The sequence below is a fragment of the Callospermophilus lateralis genome, chromosome 7 (assembly GCF_048772815.1).
Source record: "Callospermophilus lateralis isolate mCalLat2 chromosome 7, mCalLat2.hap1, whole genome shotgun sequence".
In the NCBI taxonomy this organism is placed as follows: domain Eukaryota; kingdom Metazoa; phylum Chordata; class Mammalia; order Rodentia; family Sciuridae; genus Callospermophilus; species Callospermophilus lateralis.
Window position 1 is genome coordinate 73,084,213 of NC_135311.1, and position 27,702 is coordinate 73,111,914.

A 27,702-nucleotide genomic window follows, 5' to 3' on the forward strand; every position below is an offset into this window, starting at 1 on the left:
ACACAACTGGTGCTATTGCTAGTTTTTCCTGCAGCATAGGTAGGGCTGGCTTTGTGCGTATGGGGTCCATGCAGTTGTTTAGAGCTTTGTGCTTAGAAGGGTCTGAACTTGGTTTCACTGTTTTTGTCATTACTTGAAATTTTGCTGTTGTCTTGAAATTCTCAATAATTTTTAAACAGAGGCCTCTTGTTTTTATTTTGTACTGGGAAACATAAGTTATTTTCCTGTCCTGACTATAATAATAACAACAATCATTCTGTTTTCTTATTCTTGCTAATTAACAACCCATTACTTAAGCAGATCTGATAATAGAACTAAATCAGAGCTTGATCTTGGAGGGAATAGCCCAGGACAGGTACCCACCTGAGCCTAGTAATTGTACTGTCATATTAGGGAGGGAAATAACCATGCTGATAGACTTTGCCTTCAGAGCTATCGGGTGGCTGGGTAGGAAGGAAAATGGGAAAAGTCTGATTATTACATAGTATCACAATTTCTAACACAGAATCTCAGACCTTCATTCCTTTCTTTGTAAAAGTCCAGGGGTCCAACACCCCTTTCCTACATTTTCTCCACATTGACCTGTATCTCCCTAGTCATTAGAACTGGTTGAATAGATGCTAACCTTCCAGAAGAACTCCCAGTGCAATAGCCGTTCTTCCTCAACAGCATAGCTCCTGTTACGGTTTGGATGTGAGGTGATCCCCAAAAGCTTACATGTGAGACAATGCAAGAAGGTTCAGAGGAGAAATGGTTGGCTTTTGAGAATCATTACCCAATCAGTGAATTAATCTCCTGATAGGGATTAACTGAGTGGAAACTAAAGTGATAGGGTGTGGGTGGGGGAGGTAGGAATTGGGGGTGTGGCTCTGGGTATATATTTATATCTGGCAACTGGAGACTTCTCTTTGATTCCCTCTGCCACACACTCAGCCTCAATGTTCAGCCTCACCTTGAGCCCTGAAGAATGGAGCCTGCTGCCCAGGGACTGAGACATCTGAAACTGTGATTCCCTACATAAACTTTTCCTCCCCCACAGTTGTTCTGGTTGGGTCCTTGCATCCCATGGGCGAAAAAGCTGACTAAAACGGTTCCCATGTGCTCTGCTGCACAACTCATTTTCCTCTTAATGCCATCAGAGTAAATCACACCTTTTCAGTAATCAGGAGACTTCTGCCTATTTTCTCCTCCCTTGATCTTTTGTACCCAATTTAAATCAAAGGCCCTTCTTTTGTCATCCTTGTTAATCAGACCAAATAAATTATGCCAGGTCAGAAAGTCTAGTTGATGTTCAAAGATTGTTAGGAGTGACTCCTGGATTCAGCTTATATGACTTTCATTTCAGGTAGCTTCCACATCAGCAAATAATTCTTGCCAAAGCTATGTGAGATAAGGATGTAAATGAATGGATATGACCTTAGTTTCTCTCAAGTTCCTCTGGTTGCCAAATTATGGCAGTAAAACTCAATGTGCAATGTGAGAAAAACATCAGGTGGACGATAAGGAAACTATTCTTGTAAATGTGGACTCATGATAGGCTTCTGAATATGTGGAACCTGCTCTTCTCAGCCTACATTGTCACTTTCATTGGTTTTATTCATCAATATGTTTTCAACTCCTAGGCTGTGACTCTGAGTGATGAATGAAAATGTTTTTAATGTATTTTATTTTCTTTCTCTGAAAACAAAGTCAATATACAGTAGCTTCAATAATTCCTATGAAAAAAGAAATAGTACATGGGTAGGCATGGCTTTTTAAGGAAAAAGATATATATATGGAAGATACAAATAGTGGTAGTTAATTAATATATATATATATATATATATATATATATATATATATATATATTAATTTTTTTAGTTGTTGGTAGACTTTTATTTAATTTATTTATATGTGGTGCTGAGAATCGAAGTCAGTGCCTCACACATGCCAACAAGTGAGTACAACTGAGCCCTAGCCCCAGCCCCAAAGAGGTATATTTTTAAATCGAACTAAATTAGGAAAAACTATGGTTAGATAGGTGGTATCTGATTTTTTTTATTACCAGTACCTTCCATATTTCATAAATTGAAACAAACATGATTGTAGAAATTTCAGTGCTATAGTGGAGCTTTTAGGTGAATATGATGCCATCAATTTATACCAATGGCACCAAATCAATCAATTTTCACAATTATCATTTATTTACTTTTTGTACTTTAAATACTTAAATTGATAATTTTAACTTCTTCATAAAATTTGAAAATATTTCTGAAAGTTTTGAATTAGAAAAATAATACACAACTGGGGCAACAACATGAAAAAAGTATTTATCACTACTTACGATAAATTAAATGAGTGAATAAAACTATTGAACTTTAGTATTGGTAGTTTTTCACAAACTCATGCATGTTTATATTTGATCACAATATCCTTTCTAGACCTCTTAAATATCTTTTATAAGTTTATAATCACACAGGATGGATTTAAAAATTCAGAAGTATCCTTTACTTATATTGCTTTTGTTTTTAAAACTCTGTTCTAGGTCTTCTTGAAGATTTTCTCTTCTTTAAGATACAAATAGTGGTACTTAAAATAATACTAACAACCACAACAACCACAATAGAGCCCACCACTGACAGACCACACTAGAAATATTAACTCCAGAATTATGAGTAGAATGACTTTCACCAGGATTAGGAGTTGGTTGGCTTTCATCAGGACCAGGATCTGCTTGAGGGATAAACAAAGCCACTTGTGCAATATTGGATACTTTTGATGTCAAATTGCTTTTGTCTACACTTTGAATAGCAACGAATATGTGGGTTATGTTTTCTTCTGAGATGTTTCCTGGTTTAAATGCAAAGGTTTCCTTGGAGTTCGCCTCTTTTGGTGATAGGTCAGTACTGTTCACTTGAAGTGCATTATCAAAATTGTCTCTTAGATCGATGATATTTCCACTTATTCTTATGATATACTTTTGAGCTAAGAAAAGAGTTACAAGCAGTTTAGTAACTGTAGCATAGATACCATAGTAAATTTCTTTGCATTTACTCTCAAAAATGTTGTTTACTTATGCATAGTATATACTCACAAAAAAGTTACTGCTTTTTAAATTAACCTGAATTCTGATTTTTAAGCTCTGCCAAATGTTACTATCTTTGCATGAGAAGTAAAACCATGTTAAAATATCTCGTTTGATTGATTAAAAAATATAAGATTATAAAATTAAAAGTTCAGTGAGCTGTCAGTCAAAAACTGTTCTTCCCTAACCTGCCCATACATCCTCGCTTTTGCAATGAGCACCTTTAACTTAAGTTGAAAGCACATGATACTTTATGCTTACCTGTTCCGACATCAAAATTATCTCCTGGTGCTGTCCATGTTAGATTGATCTGATCCCCCTCAGGTGTGGCATCAAGGTCTGTGATTTGACTTGGAGGGAACAGGTCAGGCAAGGGAACATTTGTAGAGTCTGGAACTTGGGATACCACAAATGCACCTCCAGATGCTGTTCGGCTGAAATTCTCCAATATTGTCTGAGTATCCTCAGTAGTTTCAGGTCTTGTTGCATTCTGTTCAATTTTGCCTGCATTAAAAATTCTCTAGTTTAAAGTGAGCAAATAAACCACTTTCTTCATCCCACTAGTATTTCCCTTTTTTCCTTCATGTGGATAGTCAAATTTTTAGTAAGGCCTGTGACACAATCATAAGTGCCAGTTGGTGGTATAATTCATCTTTTAGTTTCCTTTAGGATAATAAATTGGATAATAAATTGCTTTGGAGTAAAGACTGTCACATGAGAATAATGTTATCTGCAAATTCAATATATACCTTCAAAAAAGTTTGCTTTACATTTCAAATTATCTTCAGGCTGGAATATACCTGGGGAAAAACCAGTTTCCTTCCAACCACTCCATGCTACAAGTGCTATGGAATAATACTTATTGTACTCTAATTGCTAAGAAAAAGCCCCTGAAAGTCACAAGAGAAGTGACTATGCAAGGGAAAGTTAGCAAAGAATGCATTCTTCATGCTTATCATCACCTTGCTCTACACATTTCTTCTTTTGACTTAAAAAAAGCATTCCAGTATATGACAAAAGTATGATTAGTTAACTAACATCCTGAGTACACTTTGTGTTAAAATTCATAGGAAGGATTGTTCTTAAAACCCCTTAGGAATTGAAATCATTAGAGTTCTCTCTAAGCATTACAGATGCATATATCTGACCCCTGCCTTGATAAGAGATGAGAAGGAGAGAGGTTCCAGGCCATAATGTTCCTGTTTGGAAGTCACTTTCACATTCTAACCTTTTTAAAAAAGGTATATTTTTTTCTCGTTTCTGTTCCTTTGCTTTAAAGTCTAGCCTGTGTTAAATAAGTGTGTGTGGTTGATTCAGTGCTAGTGTATGTTTCGTGGGAGACTTAAGTATTTTGTTGGAAACATCTAGTCTTTCTGGATGTTTAAAAGTACAAAACCTATGGCAAAAGTAGAGGGCTGAAGTAATGCCCTTTATATATTTTTTGTTACTGTATAGGAATGGTTGGAATTTAGGGGAATGGAGTAATTATAAAACTTGATGTTTTGGAGAGTGTGTTGACTGTTCACTGCGTGGGGGAGGGTGGAGAGAGCAGAAGGTATGGAGCAAGAATTCTTCTGTTCCCCTTATATTATTTCAGATTCTCTAGCTACTGTTAAATGTATAATTTAGTTAATATTTCTGGGTATTAAAGGATAAGTCCTAATACCAAAAATTATATTAGAAGTAGCAAAATAATCTCTATGTGATTATCCTTTTGTTATTATTATTATTATTATTCTTTAAGGAAGAACTATCTTCTGGGAGTGACCTTTGTTTGCTTACCTCTTAAACCTAGTGGTAGTCCTGTACTTAGTCACTGAAAAGGAAGAGGAGGAAGGGTAAGGGGAATGACTATTTGCTAGCATCTCCATATCTGGAAGTCTGTTTTAGATCATAATCATAAATCTATATGTGCATTTTTTTGTAATGTACTTGTGCTTATTGTGTACAAAGTTCATACTTTATTTCATAAATTTCATAACATCTAAATTTTCTAGATGCCCAAGGTGATAGTATATCATAAAAATTAAACCTAGTGAATTAGCCAACTTGTAAATATCTTTTTGGTACAATTGATTGGAAAGATGCATCTTGGACATGAAATTATTTTTATCTCTGGGCAATGTTTTTTAGGACTTATTCCTTAGGCTAGCAGCAGAGGGGCAGAAGGAAGCAAGAAGTAAACATGGAGGCAAACACTGAAAGATTTACATTTTGATGTGAGCTACTGATGTGTGTGCATCTTCTGGCTGTACTGTAGGAATACTTCAATTCACTGGGGACATGCTCTCTTGCTAGTATTTTAGTAGTAGAAATCTGACAGTGAACCTTCTGAGAAACATTATGCTTGGTGTATTCTGTTGCTTTATGTCTCATTTTAAATTGAGCATTAAAGGAATACATTATTGTAGTTGTAACTTTGCTAATATATCTATCTAGAGACCTGTTGCCATTTCTGCCTTGAGTGAAAATTTTGTCGCAGGAAAGGCAGGACTACAATTTTTTTTTCTAACAGAAGGTATTGCTGTAGTGTATTCTTGATTATCAAAAATGCTCATGTAGCTTTGGCATTTTGAACTGGTGAATATTTATGATGCACAGAAAAACCCAATTCACACTATGATTTCAACCACACAAAATGAGATGTTGTATATGGACATGCAGGTTCTGAAAGGACATGTCCAGCTAAGCTACTTGTGACTCCATGACTTTGTTCTTTCCTTGTGTTTTTCTGTTTCCTCTAATGTGCATATTAACTTTTAAAATATAAAAGATACTTTAAAGGCAAACAAACAGAAAACAACATTACAAATAAATGTTTATTTTTAATAGCACTTGTAATATGAAGGATAAATTCTGCTTATACTTATGCTCATAACATATTGATTTGTTTTTATGTCCTGAGCTGAAAATTTGGATTTTTGTTGATATCATGAAGTTTTCTCAAACTAATCTAATACTAGCTAACAGTTTTTAAATCTTTACTAGGTGCCAGGCATTATTCTAAAGCTTAGATCAATTTGAAGGCAATTAGCCAAGAACTTCATTCCACAAGTGGGAAAAGCTATATTTTGAGTTGTAAGATGTCTGAAGCCTCAATTATACCAAATCCCAAATATTATTCAATCTATGCATGAATTCAGACGCCATGAGCTACTCACCATCTACCACCCAGCCTGGTATATAGGCAGCTCTATTCAGTGGGTACTGCAAGCTTCGCCTGGCAGAATCTGTTCCTCCATGAGCACGCACTTTTAAGTTATATCTGCCATTTTCTGAATAAGATGTAAAATACCTGGAGTAGACCCCATCATCTTTGAAAGTATCAGCACCTTATCATAGAAATGAAGAAATAAATGATTGTAAATACAAAGATAAATTGATGTATTTTCTAATACAACAAGCTTTGGCCTCTATAACATGTCCTCTAGACCAGGCCTCATATTTAGGGTTTGACCTTCTGGAAACTAGTTCTATTATGCTCTGTCAGCTCAATATATTGATACTAGAGTTGAATTGATACTAGAGTTGTTTTGATATCTTTATATCCATATAGCACATATACAACACATTTATATTTGTATATGTAAACAAATACCTCATATTCCTGTCCTTAATCTATTTGCATATATTTTATAGTGCCTTTACCATTTCTCTGCCAATTGCTTCAATTTTACCTTAATTTATTTGGTTATATTATGTCATCTCTGTGTTTAAATCAAAAAAGGTCCCCGGTAGGAAAAAATAGTGACTTTGAATAGAATCTATTTCTCACTCTAGTTGACTACATTACTTGTTTTGCTTTATCTTCAACAACTCTTTCTTTTTCGTTTCTCCAGCCTTTATTCTTCTGATCCATTAACTTTCTGGTCTGACAGAGGAAAATCTCATCTGCTATTAGAAAAAAAATTTGGAGGATTTGTGGGATATTATATCATATGTATACTTCTTGATAACACAATCATTGGCATTACCTGTTCAATTGCCAAACAATTTCCCATAGTTTAAAATTCTAAAACAGTGTATTACAGTGAAGTCCTTGAACCACCAATATCTGTATCTCTAAAAATATAGAGATTTTTAGACATGTAAATTTCTCATACTACTTTGGAAGGGCCTCAGCATTCCATATTTTACCAAACTCTCTAGATGATTCCCTTGTACACTAAAGTTTGAGAATGCCTTCATTGAGCCATTGTTAATCACCAATGCCTTTTTAGTTGAAGACATTTCAAACTAGTTACTTTCCAATTAGCTAAATATTCATCTGGTAAAATGCAAAGAAATCAAACAAGATGCAGGTAAGTTTAATATAGTGCAGATGGGTTTATGGAAAGGGAAAGAAAAGGTAAAGGACAGTTGTGTAAATATCGTTATGCCTAAAGAAGGAATTGAGTTGCATGTAAGGATAATTAGCCAACTCTAGTTGAAGACAGTATTATCAAAAGAGTGAATAAATTACATTGTGGAAGGTACTGATTCAAATTTGTAATAATTAAGAAGTGTATCAAATTGTTTATTTCCTTGCTTACTGACCTCTTACCCAGAAGCCAGCACAGTTCCTTTTTTCCTATTTGTAACAACTGGTATCTGATGCCCCAGTGAGGAGTCCTCCTTTTTTCAAGTAGCTCCTGCTGCCCCTGGGTCTTAGCTCTCATGTCATTTTTTCAGTTGTTGGGAGTTCTCTTGTTTCCTTCCCTTTTCCTACCAGGGGCCCAGGTAGTACCACTAGATCTCACCTGACTGCTTGTGCTTAACTGTCTCTGAGCAGACTTTCTTGGTGATGTTCCCCTATGAAACACTGGCCCAGCATTGCTGATGCTCTCCTAAACTGCCTGAATGAGATCTACTTAAATGGTGACAATCATTGGCTGACCAATGACAAACAATAATAATGACAATAAATAACGTTTATTGTCAACATCATTGATTGTAGGTTTTATCTGGTAGAATTCCCTACTGATCCTGCTATTTCCCCATCCCTTGGGTATCTATCTTACTGCCCCATTTTGACACAGGACCCTTACCATATCCTGAGTTTTGAAAATATAGGCTTATTCATAAACCAGTGAATTACCTGCACCATTGTCCAAAAGTTCCAAAACTTGTGTTTTTCCACTGTTTGATTCAATGATTGCAGTCACGCTGGCTCCAAGAATGGGGAGATACCCTTGGAGAACTTGTGCATAGACGATCATGGGGCTGGGGAAGCTGTTTGTGTCTTTGTTCATTTTAGCATTCACTGTGATTGGAGGCACAGAAGAACTTGCTGCCCGAGAGGTTACTGTTATGGTTAGTATTTCTGTGTTTGCTTTGGCCTGAAGACTGTAAGTCCAAGTGCCCACCTAAAATTTCCAGTGGAAAGACAGTAAGTTTCCAGAGTTAAATGATATCCTGGTTCCCACTATGCAAATCTACAATAAATCTTAGAAGTGTGAAGTATGATCCACAGGTTTTTGATGGTTTTGAGGTTTTAAAATGGTGTGAGTTAAGGTTCAGGCAGGTACTGTCTTTATTGTCAGGTATGGTGTCTGTATTTTGTGACATCTCATCTGGAAAAAGTAATTACTGGACAGTCTGCTTTTGGTCTTATTCATTGACCTCAACAGCAATCTGCACACTAATTACAGAGTCTTCCCATAGTTTTTCGTGAGGGTTCTTGTTAGATTTTCTCCTGATGCAAGAGTTCTTTATTTCTTTTTCCAGCTATCCACCACAGTTTTTAGGATCACAAAGTCTAAGAGAGTGTATGATAAAATAATTTTGTAGATGATATAATCATCAATACTCACATTTATGACATTAAACAATGAATTTTCAGCTTCTAAATTCAGATAATGTCTTAAAGCTGATCACTTACCTGTGCAGTTCCTGGAATGCTGAGATAGGCCATTTTGGAAACAGTGTCCTGTGTGAAAGCTTCTGTCAGTGTCCCATTAGGATTCCAGAGAGAAATACTGGGAGGCTGTTTTTCCCACGTGACGAGAAAGAATGTGTCCTTTCCCACAGTGCTATCGATTATTACAGTGTCATTCATCCAGGTATCATTGTTCAGGGTTAATCCCTTACTTTCGAGCTGTTTAGATACATTTTAAAAATCAATGACTGTAGAATAGAATAATTTTATTTTTTTTCTTTTAAAGATCAATCTCAATTTCTCATATGCATACGATGTTTTATATGGCATGCCACCTTATACTTGGTCTCTTTCTGAAAGCTCATTGATATGTAGCAATTATCAGCTAGAAAATGTGGAAATAAGAGGGTCTGAGAGAAGAACAGCATATAAAAGAGCCATTTACAGTTGGGGGGCATGAACTCATTATTATTATTTTTTTCAGTTCTTTGGATAAACACCCATGCCAGTCTTTAGTATTAACAGGTGCTATGGACAGAGATGGACTATTGGGGGTGTGTACGTGTGTGTGTTTTTGTGTATGTGTGTGGTTATCCTCAGTTTCCCCATCTTCATGATGATCCAAAGTATAATGTTTATGTGTCATTAGAGCTTTATAAATAAGGACCATATAACTGGGGAAAAGCTCTCATGGATACATTTCCTTGATCTGGAATCTTGAAATAGTTTTTCACAGGATAGAGAGTGAAGCTCTGGACAGTAAATACAAAAGAGGAAACTAATGTGTACAGGATGGAATTCTGAGAAAAGACCAATAAAACATAGGATCTTCTCAGAGAGAAACTTTAAAGAAATTATTAAAATCTCTGTGGATAGCACTTAGTCTAGGAGATTCAACTCTTTTGCTTTATTATTATTTTTTAAAGTGACAAAAATGGTATAAATTTGTCATATACAACATGGTGTTTTGAAAATTATCCATGTTATAGATGGGCTAAATCAAGTTAATTTATATGAGTATTACCTCACATCCTTGTCATTTTTTTATGGTGAAAGGACTTAATTTCATGCTGAACAATTTTCAAGGAAATAATGCATGTTATTAACTATCAACTCCATGTTTGTATGATAGATATCTTGATCTCATTTCTCCCATCTAACAGAAATGTTGTATCCTTGTCTAATATCTCTCCAAGCCCAACATCCTACCAGCCGCTTGTAATCATCATTATACTCTTTGTTTCTCTGAGTTCAACTGTGTAAAATCATGCACTTTTGTCTTTCTGGGCCTGGCTTGTTTCAGGTAACATAATGTCACAGAATATCCAACTTAATTCACTCACTACATGCTTCCTAGGTGAAGCATTCTCTGAAGAATAAGAAATCTCATTTCTATTTCCACTTACTCCATAACCCAAAATACCTTCATGCTAATAAAAGTGAGCAGATTGCTACTTTGAACATCATTGTTACAAAAATCTCCATCTCCTGTTAAGTAAATATATCTTTAATTTATTATTATTGAGTTAAATCTCCAAACCAATATGTACATATTCTAAGCCACAGGCTTTCCTTCTATGCTCTCTTTATTGTTGGAAAATAGGTCTGTCCGGGTGATCATGCTAAGTTTTAATGTACATAGTGATTTGATGAATAGAAAAACTGAACACAGAAGTCTTGACATAAGGATGTATGACATAGACTTTTGGGAAAAAGATAAACAGATTTTTTAAAAATATATATTTTGATGGAAACAGGCTTTGTTGACATTGTACATGGGATCTGAATTGAAGAACCAGAGCTTAATCAAAGTTCTTGAATTTAAGTAGCAGAAAATGATGGTGTCATTGTGATATAGATGAGAAAAAGATTTGAGTTCAGAGGAGAGGTGAGTAAAATAAAATGCCAGCGAAAAGTGTGGTTGAAAATTTGGGAGAAGCCCTAGCCTTGTAGATACAATAATCATTCACCCTTCTTTCTCGTATTTATCTCCAAGATACATTTCTTCCATTTCCAAATTAGGCAGTTGAGTTCATTTGTCTAAATTTATTTTGTAACAATGAAGTGTAAAGAAAGCTTGGAAATACGGTGAGGTTTTTTGTTGTTTTTCATTCAAAATGGTTGCTTTATTTTAGATGAAGAAAATGGATGTAGAAGAGCCTACATCCTGGGAACAAATTTTCACTCCTCACACTTCAGATAGAGCCCTAATATCCAGAATATACAAAGAACTCAAAAAATTAAACAATAAGATAACAAATAACCCAATCAACAAATGGGCCAAGGACCTGAACAGACACTTCTCAGAGGAGGACATACAATCAATCAACAAGTACATGAAAAAATGCTCACCATCTCTAGCAGTCAGAGAAATGCAAATCAAAACCACCCTAAGATACCATCTCACTCCAGTAAGATTGGCAGCCATTATGAAGTCAAACAACAACAAGTGCTGGCGAGGATGTGGGGAAAAGGGTACACTTGTACATTGCTGGTGGGACTGCAAATTGGTGCAGCCAATCTGGAAAGCAGTATGGAGATTTCTTGGAAAGCTGGGAATGGAACCACCATTTGACCCAGCTATCGCCCTTCTCGGTCTATTCCCTGAGGACCTTAAAAGAGCATACTATAGGGATACTGCCACATCAATGTTCATAGCAGCACAATTCACAATAGCTAGACTGTAGAACCAACCCAGATGCCCTTCAATAGATGAATGGATAAAAAAAAATGTGGCATTTATACACAATGGAGTATTACGCAGCACTAAAAAATGACAAAATCATGGAATTTGGAGGGAAATGGATGGCAGTAGAGCAGACTATGCTAAGTGAAGCTAGCCAATCCCTAAAGAACAAATGCCAAATGTCTTCTTTGATATAATGAGAGCAACTAAGAACAGAGCAGGGAGGAAGAGCAGGAGGAAAAGATTAACATTGAACAGAGACATGAGGTGGGAGGGAAAGGGAGAGAAAAGGGAAATTGCATGGAAATGGAAGGAGACCCTCATTGTTATACAAAATTACATATAAGAGGTTGTGAGGGGAAAGGGAAAAAAAACAAGGGAGAGAATTTAATTACAGCAGATGGAATAGAGAGAGAAGATGGGAGGGGAGGAGAGGGGGGATAGTAGAGGATAGGAAAGGTAGCAGAATACAACAGTTACTAATATGGCAGTATGTAAAAATATGGATGTGTAACCGATGTGATTCTGCAATCTGTATACGGGGTAAAAATAGGACTTTATAACCCACTTGAATCTAAAGTATGAAATATGATATGTCAAGAGCTATGTAATGTTTTGAACAACCAATAAAAAAATAAATAAAATGAAAAAAAATACAAATAAAAAAAAGAAAATGGATGTAATTTGATTTTAACATTATCCTTTAACCAAATTCTATGGGAATATGAAAAACAATCTTAGCTATCTCACCATTTATTTTACTCTCGTTTTAGCACTTAATTTTGGTTATAGCTAAAGAATAATTTCTATTTCTGGCAGAAGTTTTGATTTTAATTAAAAGTTTACTTTGAGATAAATATAGAACTCAAAACTTAAGACTACCAAGTTCTTCTGCTCAATTATGGTAAATGCAAACACAAAAACCCCAAGAGTGGCAACTCTGACCTGTAGTGACTTCTGGGTGGGATCAGCATTTTCTGATGTAAGGGCACCAAAAGCATCAATGAGGCCATTGTTCACGATTATGTCTGAAGCATAAACATGTTTTCCTCCTGAAATGTAAATGCATTAATCAGCTTACTTTCTAGAAAATAATTACATATTAGTGGTTAATAAGGTAACAGTTTAAATAAAATCAGTTTCAGAATATATTAGTAAAATAGACCAATGTCAGATAGCTATAGGTTTTAACTCTGAAATGCCAATTTAAAAATGGTATCAGAAGCTATTTTAATATCTCAACATCAAAATCTCAGCTACCTGAAATACATCAAATAATTATGGACTATGAAAGAAGATGTGACAATTCCACGTGGCTAAGCTTGCAGTCTTTATACAGCCCTTTCAGGGAATTATTCACTTTTATATAGGATATAATTCTAAAAAAAGCGGTTTTTAGATTTTACAAAGTATAGATCAAACAGCAAATTAGAATGATAATATATAAGTTACAAAGATATTAGAAAGATGCTGCAGTACCCTGACAATCATTGACAGGCGATAGAAGAAAAGTAAGCAGTGGAGTCAAGTTTAAAAAGTACTACTTGGAAAATATTTAAATTAGACATTTGCTATAAAAGCCCTTTGAATGGGCATGGCAACTCAGGTCTGTAACCCTAGCTACTTGGGAGGCTGAGGCAGAAGAATTATAAATTTGAAGCCAGCCTTGGTAACTTAAGAGACCCTGACTCAAACAAAACAAAATAACAAAAACAAAACAGAAACACTTTAAAATGATGAGTCTGTACAACTACAAGCACAATTATATTTGTGACATTAAAGCCATTTTGGTAATTTGTACTCATGAATTATGTTTTGTCTGCTATTTAGAAGGCATTAGAAACATTTAATCTGAATCATTCATCTGTGTGCCTAAAATAATAGCTACCATAGTTAATATCTCTTATTTGGATATTTTGGCTGAGCTTCTGTCCAACATGGCCTCCCACCTCACAGCCTGCTTCACAAATAAGCACCTACATCTGCCTCACAGCAGGAATACCACTGTTTCCATAGAGTGCCTCACATTGTCACTCCACAATGTTTTTTTTTTTTTTTTTTTTGCTCATGGCCTGATTATTTTCTCTCTCCCTTTTTCCTTCCTGGAGAAATTTAACACCTTGTTCAAGGCCCAGCAAAGAAATCTCCTCATTGCTCAGACCTCCTTGCCCTGATTCTCTACAACCTTGGGAGAACTGATGGCTTTCTTTTCTCACATAGAGATTTATTCTTTGATATTTCACATGTTGTCAAGGAATGTTATCGTCTTATGTGATCTGATTTGCAGTTTCATTTCCCACTCCAGACAACTGAATTCTGAGTACTATTAGAACACAGATTGCATCTGGTTTGACTGGGGTTTTCAACTCTTGGCCCAGCACCTGAAAATCAGGTGCTCAAGAGAAGTTGTTGAATTGTTAGCCTCTTTATATACATTGGTATTAAAGGTCTAGAATGTACAGATCATGTTTTACCTGTTTCAATGCTCATCGCTGTTACTGCATAGTCAGCATTTGGCCCCAAAGCAACTAAATGAATGACAGCCCCACTCTGTTTCACAGCATCAGCACAGTTCCCTGTAGTGCTGTCCTCCCCGTCAGTCAGCAGCACTATTTCAGATCCATCTATTTGGGGGTTTAGCTTTTCAATCACCTGAAAGCATAATTCAGAACACAATTACCATCCTAGATCCAAAAGACCAAAGGGAAATTAGGAAAAAAATAGAGGAATAAACAATAGTGTGAAGAATAGAGGAGATGGTTTCTTATAAAATCATAGAAATCAACAATCCCTGGGGAAATTTAAACATTACCTTTTCCTGCCTCCTGACCCCTGCCCATTGAAGAGAATATTTATTCAAATATAATAGCTTCTGATACCATTTTTAAATTGGCATTTCAGAGTTAAAACCTAAAGCTATCTGACATTGGAAAATCCTGCCTGGACCAAATGGCAGCCTGGGAAATTAAAGTCAACCAGACACCTAAAATTTGACTGTGTAATATGGAAGTAATATTTACTGCTTTCTTTGACTGGACTATCTTGCAACAAAATTCAGTGTATAATGTCTGTTGTATTTTCAGATAAATGCATTAAGAATCTACCTCACTAAAGGGAACAGGGGGGAGGAAAAAGGGAAATACTGGGGACTAAATAGGAGCAGATTATATATCATCTTGTATAATTTTGTCAAAAAGAACCCTAATATTTTATATAACTGAAATGAACAAATGAAAAAAAAGAGTCCATTCAAAATAAAAGTCTTGATTTCAAATTAGAAAACTCTTAGCATATTTTTTAAAAAGATATGTTAAATTCTAAGCATGGTAGAGCTAGGGATCTTGTATAACTTTATTTTATTTTTAATAGTAACTGGCACAGATCTAACCATATTAGTGGTATTCAAAGACAACATGAACAATATTTGTTGATTTCTATTTGCAATTGAATTGCTTTCCTACAAGTCTAGCAGTTTGAGCCTTGGAGTTCTGAATCTAGATGGTCGTGGTAGAGGAAAAAGAGAACTTAGCCTGGGAGAGCAATTCTATTTCAACTTCTCTGTCAGTTTTGATTAGTAGTGGCTTCTTTGAGCACCATTTTGGAAAACTGAGTCCAGCCAGCAAGTGAAAAAAATGTCAGATTATCAGTGGCTTCTTTGCTCAAGGAGTAGAGACATGTATACAGAAAAAGTTTGAGAATACAGAAATCCCTAATAGAACTGGTATCAGGGGGAAAATTACCACCCATATTACAATTTGCCTATGGCTTGAGGCAAAGCAACTTATATATATTTTAATACATGGGAAATATTCTCTGACATACACTGAAATCAACTGAAGAGGAAGACTTTTATACACTTATGACATCTATACAGCATTCCAAAATCACATCCCCCACACGAAGTCAAAACAAAGACCCAAAGATGAAGTAGTGTTCTCTATCCTTCATCTCTCCCTTTTTTGTATTACTTACTGAGCACTTGCCATGGGTCAGCCACTGTGTGGAAATTCAGTAGGAACTACATAGTTCCTACATTCATGGAAATAATTAAATTCAACTTAATAATCCCTACTGGGTTTTGTGTCTTGAGACTGAGAAAATGTAGACTTGAGTAAGAAAAAATACAACAAATACTATAACAGAATACTCTGTAGTTTAAGAGAGATGACATATTACAGAGTTGCCATTTATTGAACATTGATGTTTTACATAGTATGTAATTTATGAAGCCCAGTCGCCTGAACTGTCTGCCTATTACCATTCTTGCTCCCTACACTTGCGGGGGCAACCAGATCACCTTCCTAAAACATAAATTGATAATCAGATTCTGGCAGAAGCCCTCAGTAGCTGTCTGTTGTACTTAAAACAAATTACAATTCTTTTATATTTTTGAAGTTTTGAATGCTTAGCCATCATTTAATTTTCCAACCACATTTCATACCCCCTCACTTGCTATTCTCCAGTGCCACCAGCTTTTACCATTTCTTGGAATAATCCAGTTTTTATCCAACTCTTCCCGAGGAACTTTGTGCTCTTTTTTCGACATAAACCATTGGCTTCTTCTCATCTTTCAAGTCTTAGTTTAGATGTCACTTTTTAAGGAAGGCCTCAGTGGGCTCTTTTTCTGAAGTGATTCCCTCCTTTCCCAGTTACTCAGAATCATAGCACACTGCTAGGTTCTTTCACAACACTGTCTCCATAATGTGCATTACTGTTTGTATTCACCTATAAGGTAATATCTGTTGGCAAACACCACAGCAAACACCATGGAGACAAGCAGCTTTGATTGGCCCATACCAGCTAGACATTAAATACATGTTGAATAAATGAAAACATGAACTACCTTATGTGCTGGCTTTCATTATCACATTTTACAAAGGAGGAACTCATGGACTCAGAGGTCAATCATGTTTAGTGTCAAAAAGCTAATGTGACAATGAGATTTAGATGCAGGTCTTCATTTTATAAACCTATGCTTAAAACTCCATGTAATTCATAAAAGAGACTCTATAGGGTGGTGGAGGGGCAGTAAAAGCTAAAAAGAGAGAGGATTTTGAAGACCTAGTAGAATTTTAACATGTCAAGATGGGAAAGAAGGAAGCATTTTAGGTAGAGAAATTGCATGTGCATAGGTACAGGGACTGCTAGCACACAGGGGCTTGGAGAGCAATGTGCACAGTAAGTTCTTGGGGCATAGAGAATCAGGAGTGGAGAACTGAGAAAAAGGCTAGAAAATAGAAGAGGGTAATCTTAGTCTCAGGAGACTTTGGAGTAACTTCAGACTGAGGAATTTGGACTTAATTTTATAGACTGTGAGGAGATAGGGAGGGTTTCTAAACAAAAGAAAAATGACAGTTAATATTAATGATGTGTTCAATATGACCATTTGGATAAAATTTACTCTATAATACATCAAAGATCATTCCAAGTATATAACTGTATAAGTTCACATCATCCTCATAATAATCCTATGAGTAGGCATTCCTCTGTCCTCTATTGTATAGATAAGGCATATGGAATCCATAGAGACCAAAAAGTTTGCCTAAGGTTACAAAGCTAATAAACAGAGCCAGTACTCTGATGCGAAAGGTCATGCCCTGACTCACATGGCTTACACTAGATAGGATTAATAGTCCCTACTTAATAGATAGGCATCTGTTTGCCCTATCTGAATGTCACATAAACTAAAAGGAGAACTGGCCCAAAGTGGAATCACACCAAGTAATTTGCTTCACTGCCCCCAAAGTTGATGGCTTTTGTGCCCACACACTATTATTTACTTAACTGACATTTATTTATCACCAACTCTTCTATGCGAACAAGAGCAAAATATTTGGCCTTATTGGACATACAATGTAATGATATCTTTATACTTATTTCCCTATATTTATTCATTGATTCACTGATTCATTTAAAAATGAACTAAATTTTTTTCTGTATATTCTGTGCTTCTTAGGATAAATTATGTTAAAATTAGGCAGAAAGCATATGTAGAAGCACTTTGTATTAAAATGTCCTAAAAACAAACAAAAAAGAAAAAATACATATTTGTAAATATGTGTTTTACCTGAAATGCAGCTGCAATTCCAGAGCAGATGGAAGTTCCTCCAAGAGCTACAGTAGGTAAGCTCCCCAAGAGCTTGTTTTTCTCACTGTCACTTTTTATTTGGATTAGCTCACTTTTAACACTGGCTATGCTATCAAAGTGAACCATCCCTACCCAGGATCCATTTTCAACAGTCTGTAGTAGGAAATATTTTGCTGCTTGATTCATTCGATTGAGGCGATTATAAAGCTGAATTAAAAAAAGACAAGAAAACAACAAGTGGTTTTCATCTGGAATGTAATAGCAGATCACATAAAATGAGTGGATAAACCTTACTGATAAGAAATTTCTATAAATATTAATTGGTATTGTTGAAGAAAGCAATTATTAATTTGTAAAATTGAGAAATATGGTTATGTGCGTTATGGAACACATACAGTATATTAAGGAGCACATATTTTTCAACTTGAACTGATTACTGCTGCTAACCACCCAGGTTAGAGGTGGAAGCTAGGGAGGAGATTGAGTTGCAAATGATGATACACATTTTAGAGCCTCTCTAATTCCTCCTGGGAGCCTCTGTGCCTGTTGTCCTTGGATGAAATCACACCCCAGAACTCTCAATCCAACCAGACTATCTTCCACCCAGAACTCAAATGGTTCAACTACTGGGGACTAGTCTTCCCCAAATGCAAAACTTACTTGAGCTGCAATAAATGCTGAGAAGCCCAGTCCCTCCCTCCCTCCTTTCCCTTTCTCCTAACCTTCCCCACCACTTCTCCAGCTATGGATTAATTTGAATTGGTTCTTTGGTAACACTTCAGGACTCACATCCCTCTTCCTGGTATTGGGTTTTTGAGGATGTATACTTCTTCATAATTTGTCCTCTCCATCCCTCCTCACCACACTGAGAGGGTTCCTCTCCACAACCACAACCAAGTTTCTCTCTGAACTTCCTGAACAAATTACAGGGAAAAACTTCTATACCCCCATATTTGAGTACTCTCCACCACTTTGCTTCTTTGCTTTGCCTTTAACCCTGGATCTGCCAGCACCCTGTCTCGGGAAGACTCCTCAGCCGCCAATCAGGAGCATTTTCTTTCCTCAGTGACATTTACTGTTCACTTTATGGGCTGTTGTATAGCATTTTGCTGCTCTCTCTGGAACTCTGTGTTACTGTGGTTCATCTCATTAATCGTATCTTTCTCTGCCCTTTTAATAGCTACCCTTTCCCTATTTGCTGAAGTTTTTATTCCTGGCCTGCAGCATGCATGTTCTGTTCTGCTTCAAATGTGTCATCCTCTGGGTGCTTTATCACATTGCATCTGCTTGTTAGTAGTCCATACATTTCAACAAATTTTTATTGACTGACCCTATGTGATAAACTCTGTTCTAGGCCATCGGATAAAAAGGTGCATCAAATAAATTTCCACTTCCTAGAAGAGCTCCCAGGCTAGTTGAGAAAGATATGTGTAGTTTCCATATAATGCATAGTAATGGACATAAGCACAGGGCAGTGTTAGGATCAGAAGAACCTACAGCATGTTATAAACCTAGCCCATCTATGGGTGAGTGCCTCTCCCAAATTTTGTAGAATAATATAAGTCATTCAGGTCATGAGAAAAGGGATAGAAAATTTTGTATTGGACTCTGAACATCTGAATGACATGGACATGAGCCTAACAGAATGATTTCCATTCACCAAAATATAATGGAATGAATGGCTGCATCTAGCTATATATCATATGTGTGTGTGTGTGTGTGTGTGTGTGTGTCTTTAAGCATAAAGAGGTCACTTGTACAGTTGGTATAAATAAGAGAAAGCCATGTTAGAAATTCTGCTGATTGTTTTTTCCAACTAAAGTCCCACATTTTCCCTAGTAACCATCCATTTTCTGTGGAAAAAAGACGGAGATCCTTAGGTTAGGTCTTCTTAACTCTGCTGATATCATCTTTTGCTGCAATATTTTGTTGCTACACCTTGATCTCATGATCACAGGAAGTGATGGTATTTTATGTCACCATGTGATTTAGAATAACCCAGATACAGGTAGAGTTCAATGTGTTCTTAGCATTGAATTATTTCCATTCCCACCCTTCAGAAAAAATGGACCCATGAACTTACAGACATGCTTCCAGACTTATCAAGAACTAAGCACAGAATTCTTTCACTGATCCTCAACAATGAGAACACAGGTGGAGGAGGTGGTGCTGCCATGGGTGTAGTGTTTTTAAAATCCTCAGAATTGCTGATTACCTCCCAGGTACTTCTAAAATTGCACTTAATGTTTTGTAAACTTGGAGCTTCTTGGTTATGGTTTTCTGCATTACAAAACTCCAACACCTAAAAGATTAATAAAATGAAAAATAATTTGTTATCCCCTGTACTAAAAAAGCCTAACTATAAAATTGGAAAAAAATTTAAAATATGTTCTGCAAATATACTTTTATTGAATAAAATGTAATTAATGAGAATCAAGTAACTTTACCACAATAGTGATAGGGATAACAGATTACACTATTTGTGTGCTTACCATGCACCAGCCAATGTTCAAAGAACTCTATGTTATTATATTTAAGCCTTACTTCACCTAGACAGATCATTTAAAATAGGATATGTGGGGCAGGGAATGTAGTTCAATGGATAGAGTGCTCATCTAACATGCATAAGGCCTTGGGTTTAACACCCAGCACCACAAAATAATAAAAATAAAAATGAATAAAACTAGAAATGTCCTTTGATTATATATTCTGAAAATCATGATTGGCATACTTACAGAATCAATGCTTTGCATGAACATTATGGATGCCTTTTCTGTTTGAACTTTATCAGGGAAGAATTGACAGTCCTTTTCATACAATTTTGTTGTAGAATTAGTTCTGCATGATCTTGTTATACAACTGCCTCCTTGACACTTATAAACACTATTTTTGCCAGTGATACCTGTGGAACACCTGAAAAAAAAATGTGACAGTTAACTTTGAGGCAATTTAGTTATTACTAGCTTGCACTTGTGTAACAAGTTCCCCTCCCCAGGTGGACATGTATCATTGATTTGGCACCCAATTTTAAGTGGATTCCCCAACCACTTTGTTTTCTTAATCTTAGAATCAAGTGGACAGTCTTTTATTAACTGTGATGCTAGATTGACATTCTAAAATGACCTCTATTAGTTTCCAAGAAGTTACTAATTGGCTTCTTAGAGCATTTGGTTTCTTATTCAGCCCACACTTAGAAGTACTTAACCATTTTTGTTTACTTTTATACAAACAGAAATAATTTTGATCAATTTTGTAGTTAGTCTAACTATGTAGTGTGCAATTTTAGTCTAAATGTGTTCTGGCAGTTATGATAGACAGGTGTAAAATACATCAAAATGCCAAATGCCAATCAAATAATTGCCATGAAAGTTATGTGTAATTTAAATAGAAAACCAATGGCATTAAGATAAATTTCCCTAAAAAGAGGCAGTTCTGTAATATAGCGCCTGTTATTTGCATTGAGACAAAAATGAATAATTGTGATTTGAAAGAAGTAAAAAAAAAAAACAGTTAAAAGCCTGAGGTCATTAGGAGAATATAAGTATCCATGCCTTGTTGCTTCAATTTTCTTTGACTTGCCACTGTAGAAAGGCTTCTCTTTGTTGTACTCATCAAACACTCCCCAGCGGAGATGAGCCCACTCATGGACAAACAATCTACCTGTAGGAAATTATTTCAAATGCATGATCATAATTCAGGTGAAAAATTTTGTATCTCAAAAATTTTAAGAAGATCTTTCCATTACAACATATATATTGATTGAAGATATCCATAACTCCTAACATTTTGTTTCTAAAAACCCCATGGTATTAAATGACTATATTGTTAAATAGTATATTATCTTTTTATTCCACAACATGTTAAATCAATGAAATATTTATGGAGCATATGCTATCATCAAAGTAGACAAATATTTGGGGTTTGGTAGCTTGGGAGCAAAAGATATTACATAATATAATGATTTATGGTTCTCTAAACTTCAACTTCACCAACAATACAATCAGATATATAATAATTATTGTATTAAGATACCATACGATATAATCAGGAAAATTTGTGTAAAAAATCTCTTAAGACAGTGGTAATGAAGAGACTGGGAAATAGTATTGTAGACCACATAGAATTTTGGGGGTGTCAAAATAAAGTGATACATTTATGATATATGTAAGCATTAATTATATAAAATAATAATTATTTTTATTTATATACATTGAATGCAATATTGGGTATTTAAAAAATAAAGACCTCAAAATATTAAGGACCTAAAAAATGAAAAATATAGACCTCAAAATATGGTCCTGAACCAGCAGCATCAACATCACTGGGGAGCTTGATGGAAATGCAGAATCTTACTCTAAACCTACTAAACCTATTAAATCAAAGTCTGGATTTTAACAATATCCCTATGTTATTGTTTATGCAATAAACTTTAAAATTTATAATTTTTTGATTTTCTGGGCAAATGAGACCTGATTAGTGGGAGTGGAATTATAACCTTCAGTGGAGGGGAAAACCCTCATATGAAGTACTACTATAGGATTTTGGTAAATTTTAAGAAAATTTAAAATTCCCTTCATCTGTGACTATCTTCTAGAAAGTTCCACCCTCAGTCTTCTGCCCTCCTCAGGTTGCTCTACCTCCCATCCACCCTTGAAAACCAGCCCTTCTGACTTAGGATTTTATTTCCATTGAAATCATGTCATTTAAGCCTGCATTGTTCTCAATTCTAACAGAAATTTTACTGTGTGTGTGTGTGTGTGTATATATATATATATATATACACACATGTGTACTTTTAATATCTGCTGGGGCATCCTCCAACCACTGAGTTGTGGCCTGGTAGGTCCAAATGATCTGTCTAGATACCATTTTACCATTGTGGTTGGTATGAAAATAAGTAGATTTTGAGGCCTCTCTTCTTCATCCTATTTTTCCAAAAGCCTGTTGTTTTTAGGGCAAGGTTTGGAGAATGTGAATTTTCTTTTTATAAATACATACATCAAATGACATAACAAACTCCTGTCTAAAAGGAAGGGTGGGACTGTCAGTAATAGAATAGGTCTAAGTTATGGGATATGATGAAGGATCAAAATCCGAGATGGGGAAAATTGGAAGTCTTTTCTATGACCAGTATAGGTAGAGGAGGTAAAAGTGGACATGAATTTGGATTATAAAACAAAAAAGGTAGTGGCTTCAGTTTTCTCACTCTGGGCCTCTGATAATAGATGAGGAGAGTGACTAGAGATCTTAAGAAAAATGGTAGAGTTTTGAAATAGCTACTATGGGAAATAAGAAAGGTAACTGAGAAGAACCAAGTAAGAATAATGTTAAATAGATTTGAGAACATAACTGAGCTTAGAAACTGTGTGTTTCTAATTATGCCAGTTAGTGTTATGTATTCCTTAAACAGTTGGGAAACAGGTAACAGGAGCCAAAAAGAGACAGACAAGAGCATATAGTGCAGGAGATGGAAGTTAAGGATAAGAGTGCCTGGGGAATTGAGCTATTTGTATTTGTGGTTCAAGCGACTAGATTTGCTGGACATGTCAGGGTAGAAAGAAATTGCACTTAGGATGGTGTGATATTTTGGGGAATTCTTGTCAGGATAATGTATGGAAGAGAGGTAAGATTGGGATGGAGGGAATGATAGAGCTTTCAAGGTTGGAGAGAGAAATTGGTCCAGGTATTGATAACTATCGCTGGCTGTGTTGGCAGAAACGGAGACTAATGAACTTTCACTGAACAGGCAATGGGAGAGGCAATTATAGGGTATGGGGTTGCATGAAAGTTTTTACTGAATAGTGACATGTGAACTGGACTCTCCTTTAATAGTGATTTTCATTTTTGTCTGGAAAATAATTGCTTTCATTCATCTGAATAAATAATCTTAACATTATATTGAATTAGATGAAATTTCCATTTTTAATAGACCCAAATGATCAACTACAAACAATTTCATTTGATATAAGCAAGTAGTTTAAATAATAATATTAGCAACTAATAGCCTATGAATTTTTCTCTTGATCAGTAACTGGCATCATGGCTCTCTCCAGTTTGCTCCCCATCTGGTTTTTATGGAACTTACATGTGATTGATTAATAGATATGGAGAACTAGAAAACTGAAATCTAAAAAGTATGCCTTAGAAACATTTATTAATTCTGGTGTCAAAATTTCTGAAACATTATTGACACTATATTGTATACTTTTACATGGATTCTCTAGATAGTGGTTCACAAAAATTCTACAAGGTAGAAACTCAACTAGTCACCATTTTGTCAGGAATAAGCACAGAAAGGGTGGGTCACTTGTTTAACATCACACCTAACAAAAAACAACAGAGGAGCCAGGATTTGAAACTGGAATACTTTGGCTCCAAGATCTGTCCACTAAAGCTGGGAACAGAAATGCTTACTTAAAATGAGAGGTTTTAGCCAAATTTCCTACCTGATGGTCCATATTCATTTTGTTTTTTTCCCAGTACAAAGTCAGGGGTGAAATGAATGTACTCTGCTTTCTCTCCACATTCTGTGAACTGCTTTGTGTAGGGTTCATCTCTGCCTGGGAGGGCTGGTGCTGCAACTCTAACATCAGCCTGAAAATGTTTCAAAAGATCATTAAAATAAGAAGAACAGAAATGATAATATTTAATTAGAAAGACTCTGAGACAATCAGTTGTGGCAAACCTGAGAAGCATCTGAAAATATTCTTTGTTTTTGTTAGAGAAGATTTTGACACTTACCTGATCGTAGCTCTCATGTTTTGGCCTCTTGTATTCAGGACTTCCTTCCCAATTCTCAGGAATTAATATAGAAACATTTTTGAAAAAAAATCTTTTCTGTGTGGCTTCAAACAAGTAGGTAGATGCTGTAGTGACCATGTCCTATTTCAAAGAAAAACAATATGTGAGTATTGCTGAGCAGAGTTCATCTCTGACATCTCCCCCTGGTACCTGTCAACACAAAAGCACCTGCCTGATGATTGATTGCCCACCATTCTGCAACCTGTCAAACTCAAACTAATGCTTTGTCCTACATATTGAAAGGCTTCTCAGTCTTCTGTTCTCTTACCCCCAAAGACAATTGCTTTTGTTGGTGTTTAGAGGAACTGATTAATATGAATATACACATGAACTTTGGGTTAATTTTCTTTGTCTCAGTACTGGTCGTTAGTTCTTTCTGGTTCACAGAAAAACTTGGTTGATTTATTTAATGTTCTGAAGTTCAGTTTCCTCACCTCTTCAACGAATCACTGCTACACACCTATTTTGATGGTTGTCATAAAGATGAGATGAATTAGAAAGTACTCTGTTCATAAGCAACCCTAAAGCTGCTTGATATCAGTACTAAAAATCTGAGTCAAGAAAAGCTTTAATGGATGCAAGCTCAGGAAAACAGTCTGGGAAAGAACATTTTGGTGTGGGTTTTTGCCCTCTTATTCAAGCCAGAACTAAAACCCAGATTTATCAGCATTTAAAGCTCATGAGCAGGATTTCAATTCCGAGTTTATTTTATATGACCTGGGAAGAGTCATCTATCTTTTCAGAACCCCAGATTTCTCTTTCTGTGTAATGTGAATGATAGTATTTTATACCATTACAAGTTATAAATGTAAGAAATTCATTGAGGGCTGAGGAAATACCAAGAAATATTGTGATATCTAGGCATGGGCATGTCTGCAAGGATTGAATTTACACTTTTAGTATTCATAAAAGACCATGTTAAGACACTCTTTACTCCAACAAAACATTTTATCAAATATTGATTTCTGAGTTCAGAAATGTTTACAATTGATCTATTAGCCCTGAACACTAAGAAACTATCATTAAGAATTAGATGTGCTATCTGCTCTTATAACCCATACTTTTTAGCAAAAGGAATATTTATCTTTTTTGGAAATCAAAGGGTACAATAAGCAAAGACCTCTATGTTGCAACAGAATTTATAAGGAATAAATAATAAATAGCAGCCACAGAATCACCAATGAAGGCTTCAAAAGTGAACATCCCAACACAGTTGTGGAAATTGAATATAAGGAATGAGTATATGTAGATGTCAGAGAGAGAGAAACAACTCACATCACTGTAAGCCCAAACTCTGCATTATGTGGGATTTTTATGGTTCAGAGAAACTGGAAAATCAGGGTCTTGATGCCTTTCTCTTCTCTGTTTGCACTTACCTAGTACATTCAAATCATCACACACTGATTGATGAATCTTAAATTTTTACCTACACACAAATTGTCATCCTAGATTCAGTTTCTTGTCTTCTCTACTTGGATATCTAATAAGCATCTTAATTTCAAAACCCTTAAACTAACTCCAGATCTCCAAACTGCCAAACTTCCTTACTCACAGTTGTACCCTTCTCAGTTGATGAGAATATAATCAATCCAAGTGTTTACGCAAAAGTGTAGGTCCTGTCTTGATTCCTACCTTCCCCTATCACACAGCCATCTAAATCATCAGGAAGTATTGTCCATGATACCCTCAGAACATGTTCAGAATCACACATACTAACTATCTCTACCACAATATCACTGTCCTTGTCACAATTACTGCTCACCTGCCACAGCTTTCTACCTGTACTCCTGTGTTGCAACAGCATTCACACAGGATGAGCAACAAGTGCCCACCCTTCACCATTTCCTCCACAGCACTGTTAGAACGATCCTAGAACATGAAGTGCAGTGCACACCTCCCCTGACAAACTCCTTAATAGATCCTCAGAGTAGAAGCCAAAGGCTTTCCAGTGGTGTGTGCTCTGCTTCCTCTTCAACTTCAGCTAAACTCACTCTTCCTCCTCTTCATCCATGTCACTTCCTTGGTCACAGGAAGAATGCTGTCATCTCCATGCTGTGCCCATCCCACAGACTGAAAATAGACTAGCAAAGAACACCTTTCACTCATGTCCGTCTCCTTGAGACGTCAACTGATCAGAGAGGTCTTCCCTGACTCTCCTACATGACACTAACATTCTCCCCTTATTCTACTCCCACCCATACTCTGAACTCTCTTCCTGATTTGGTGTATTCCACAGCAACCGGCTAACACCTGACCTGCTGATTTACTCATTTTTATTAATTAGATCTCTGAAAAACAAAACATACACTCCATGAGACCAAAGGCTTTTTAAAATTTAAATCACTGCTTTCTCCTCTAGCATGCCATAAGCATTCAATAAATAACTTACCAAAGAACAGATAAGTTCAAATACTAATTTCCAGATGAGGAAACTGAGGATCAGGGGGCCCTATGCCATATTGTTCATACTGTGATGAGGTTGGCTAGAACCCCATCTAGAACCTCTACTTCCCTCTGCCCATTCCAACATTGTCCCCACTGCACCATGCTGCTTTTTAAACTTTCTGGAGATTTCAGAGTTTCCATGATAATTATTAACTTTAATTAACATTTTTTCTTTTCCATAATTCAAACAGAAGAAATTCCATCTATCTTACCTTTAGTTGTTCAATTAGTTTTCCATCTTCTGGCACACCAGGATCTATAGCAATGACCAGGTCTTCATAACCATTGCCATTCAGCCTCACAAGGGAAGTGTTTGACCTCTGCAGCAGGAATAGGACTAAGAGGGAGACCAAACCTCTGAATAACCTCATTGTTCCTTTCTGGTTATTCAAAAGTCTTCTTTCACCCTGTCTCTCTCTGTCTATATATACCTCTAAAAATTATGGATGTTGACTGTTTAAAGGTCAATATTACATATATGGGAAAGTATTTGACTTCAATTTACACAACACTTTTATTGTATGTTACCGTAAAAGTGATCAAGAATCATAATATAGAAATCAGGTCTTTCTATAAAGTGTATTGCACATTTTCCTCTTAAGGCACATTTTTATTCTTCCTAATTTTGGTTAATTTCCTAAATATAGACATAGACTATATCTTCTGTAGAGTGGAAGGTGAAAATTCATAAAAACTCATAATAAAATGAGCAATTCCCAGAGTGCTAATACTGCTCTTCAGTGCTACAGAGCAACTGAATT

The 27,702-nt window shown here is 35.8% G+C and overlaps 1 protein-coding gene across 1 annotated transcript; it reads right to left on the reverse strand.

Moving 5' to 3' along the window:
* Positions 1 to 2,569: 2,569 nt before the first annotated feature.
* On the reverse strand, positions 2,570 to 27,312 carry LOC143403895 (calcium-activated chloride channel regulator 4-like). Its single transcript, XM_076862211.1, has 14 exons — positions 27,154 to 27,312; positions 24,437 to 24,577; positions 24,142 to 24,289; positions 21,247 to 21,355; positions 20,431 to 20,608; positions 19,779 to 19,997; positions 17,675 to 17,902; positions 14,082 to 14,259; positions 12,553 to 12,659; positions 8,925 to 9,140; positions 8,142 to 8,409; positions 6,226 to 6,396; positions 3,326 to 3,568; positions 2,570 to 2,964 (listed from the first exon to the last, which is right to left on the reverse strand). Exons 1-14 carry the CDS (start codon positions 27,310 to 27,312, stop codon positions 2,570 to 2,572), a joined length of 2,760 nt encoding a protein of 919 aa, XP_076718326.1.
* Between the last annotated feature and the right edge of the window lie 390 nt (positions 27,313 to 27,702).

Excerpts from the sequence above, each read along its gene's own strand:
- LOC143403895 (XM_076862211.1), bottom strand. The coding sequence starts at position 27,312 with ATGAGGTTATTCAGAGGTTTGGTCTCCCTCTTAGTCCTATTCCTGCTG. Across the intron at positions 24,578-27,153 it reads AACTAATTGAACAACTAAAG|GACATGGTCACTACAGCATC; the intron begins GTAAGATAGATG and ends TCTTTGAAATAG. Across the intron at positions 19,998-20,430 it reads TCATGCAAAGCATTGATTCT|GTGTTGGAGTTTTGTAATGC; the intron begins GTAAGTATGCCA and ends TTAATCTTTTAG.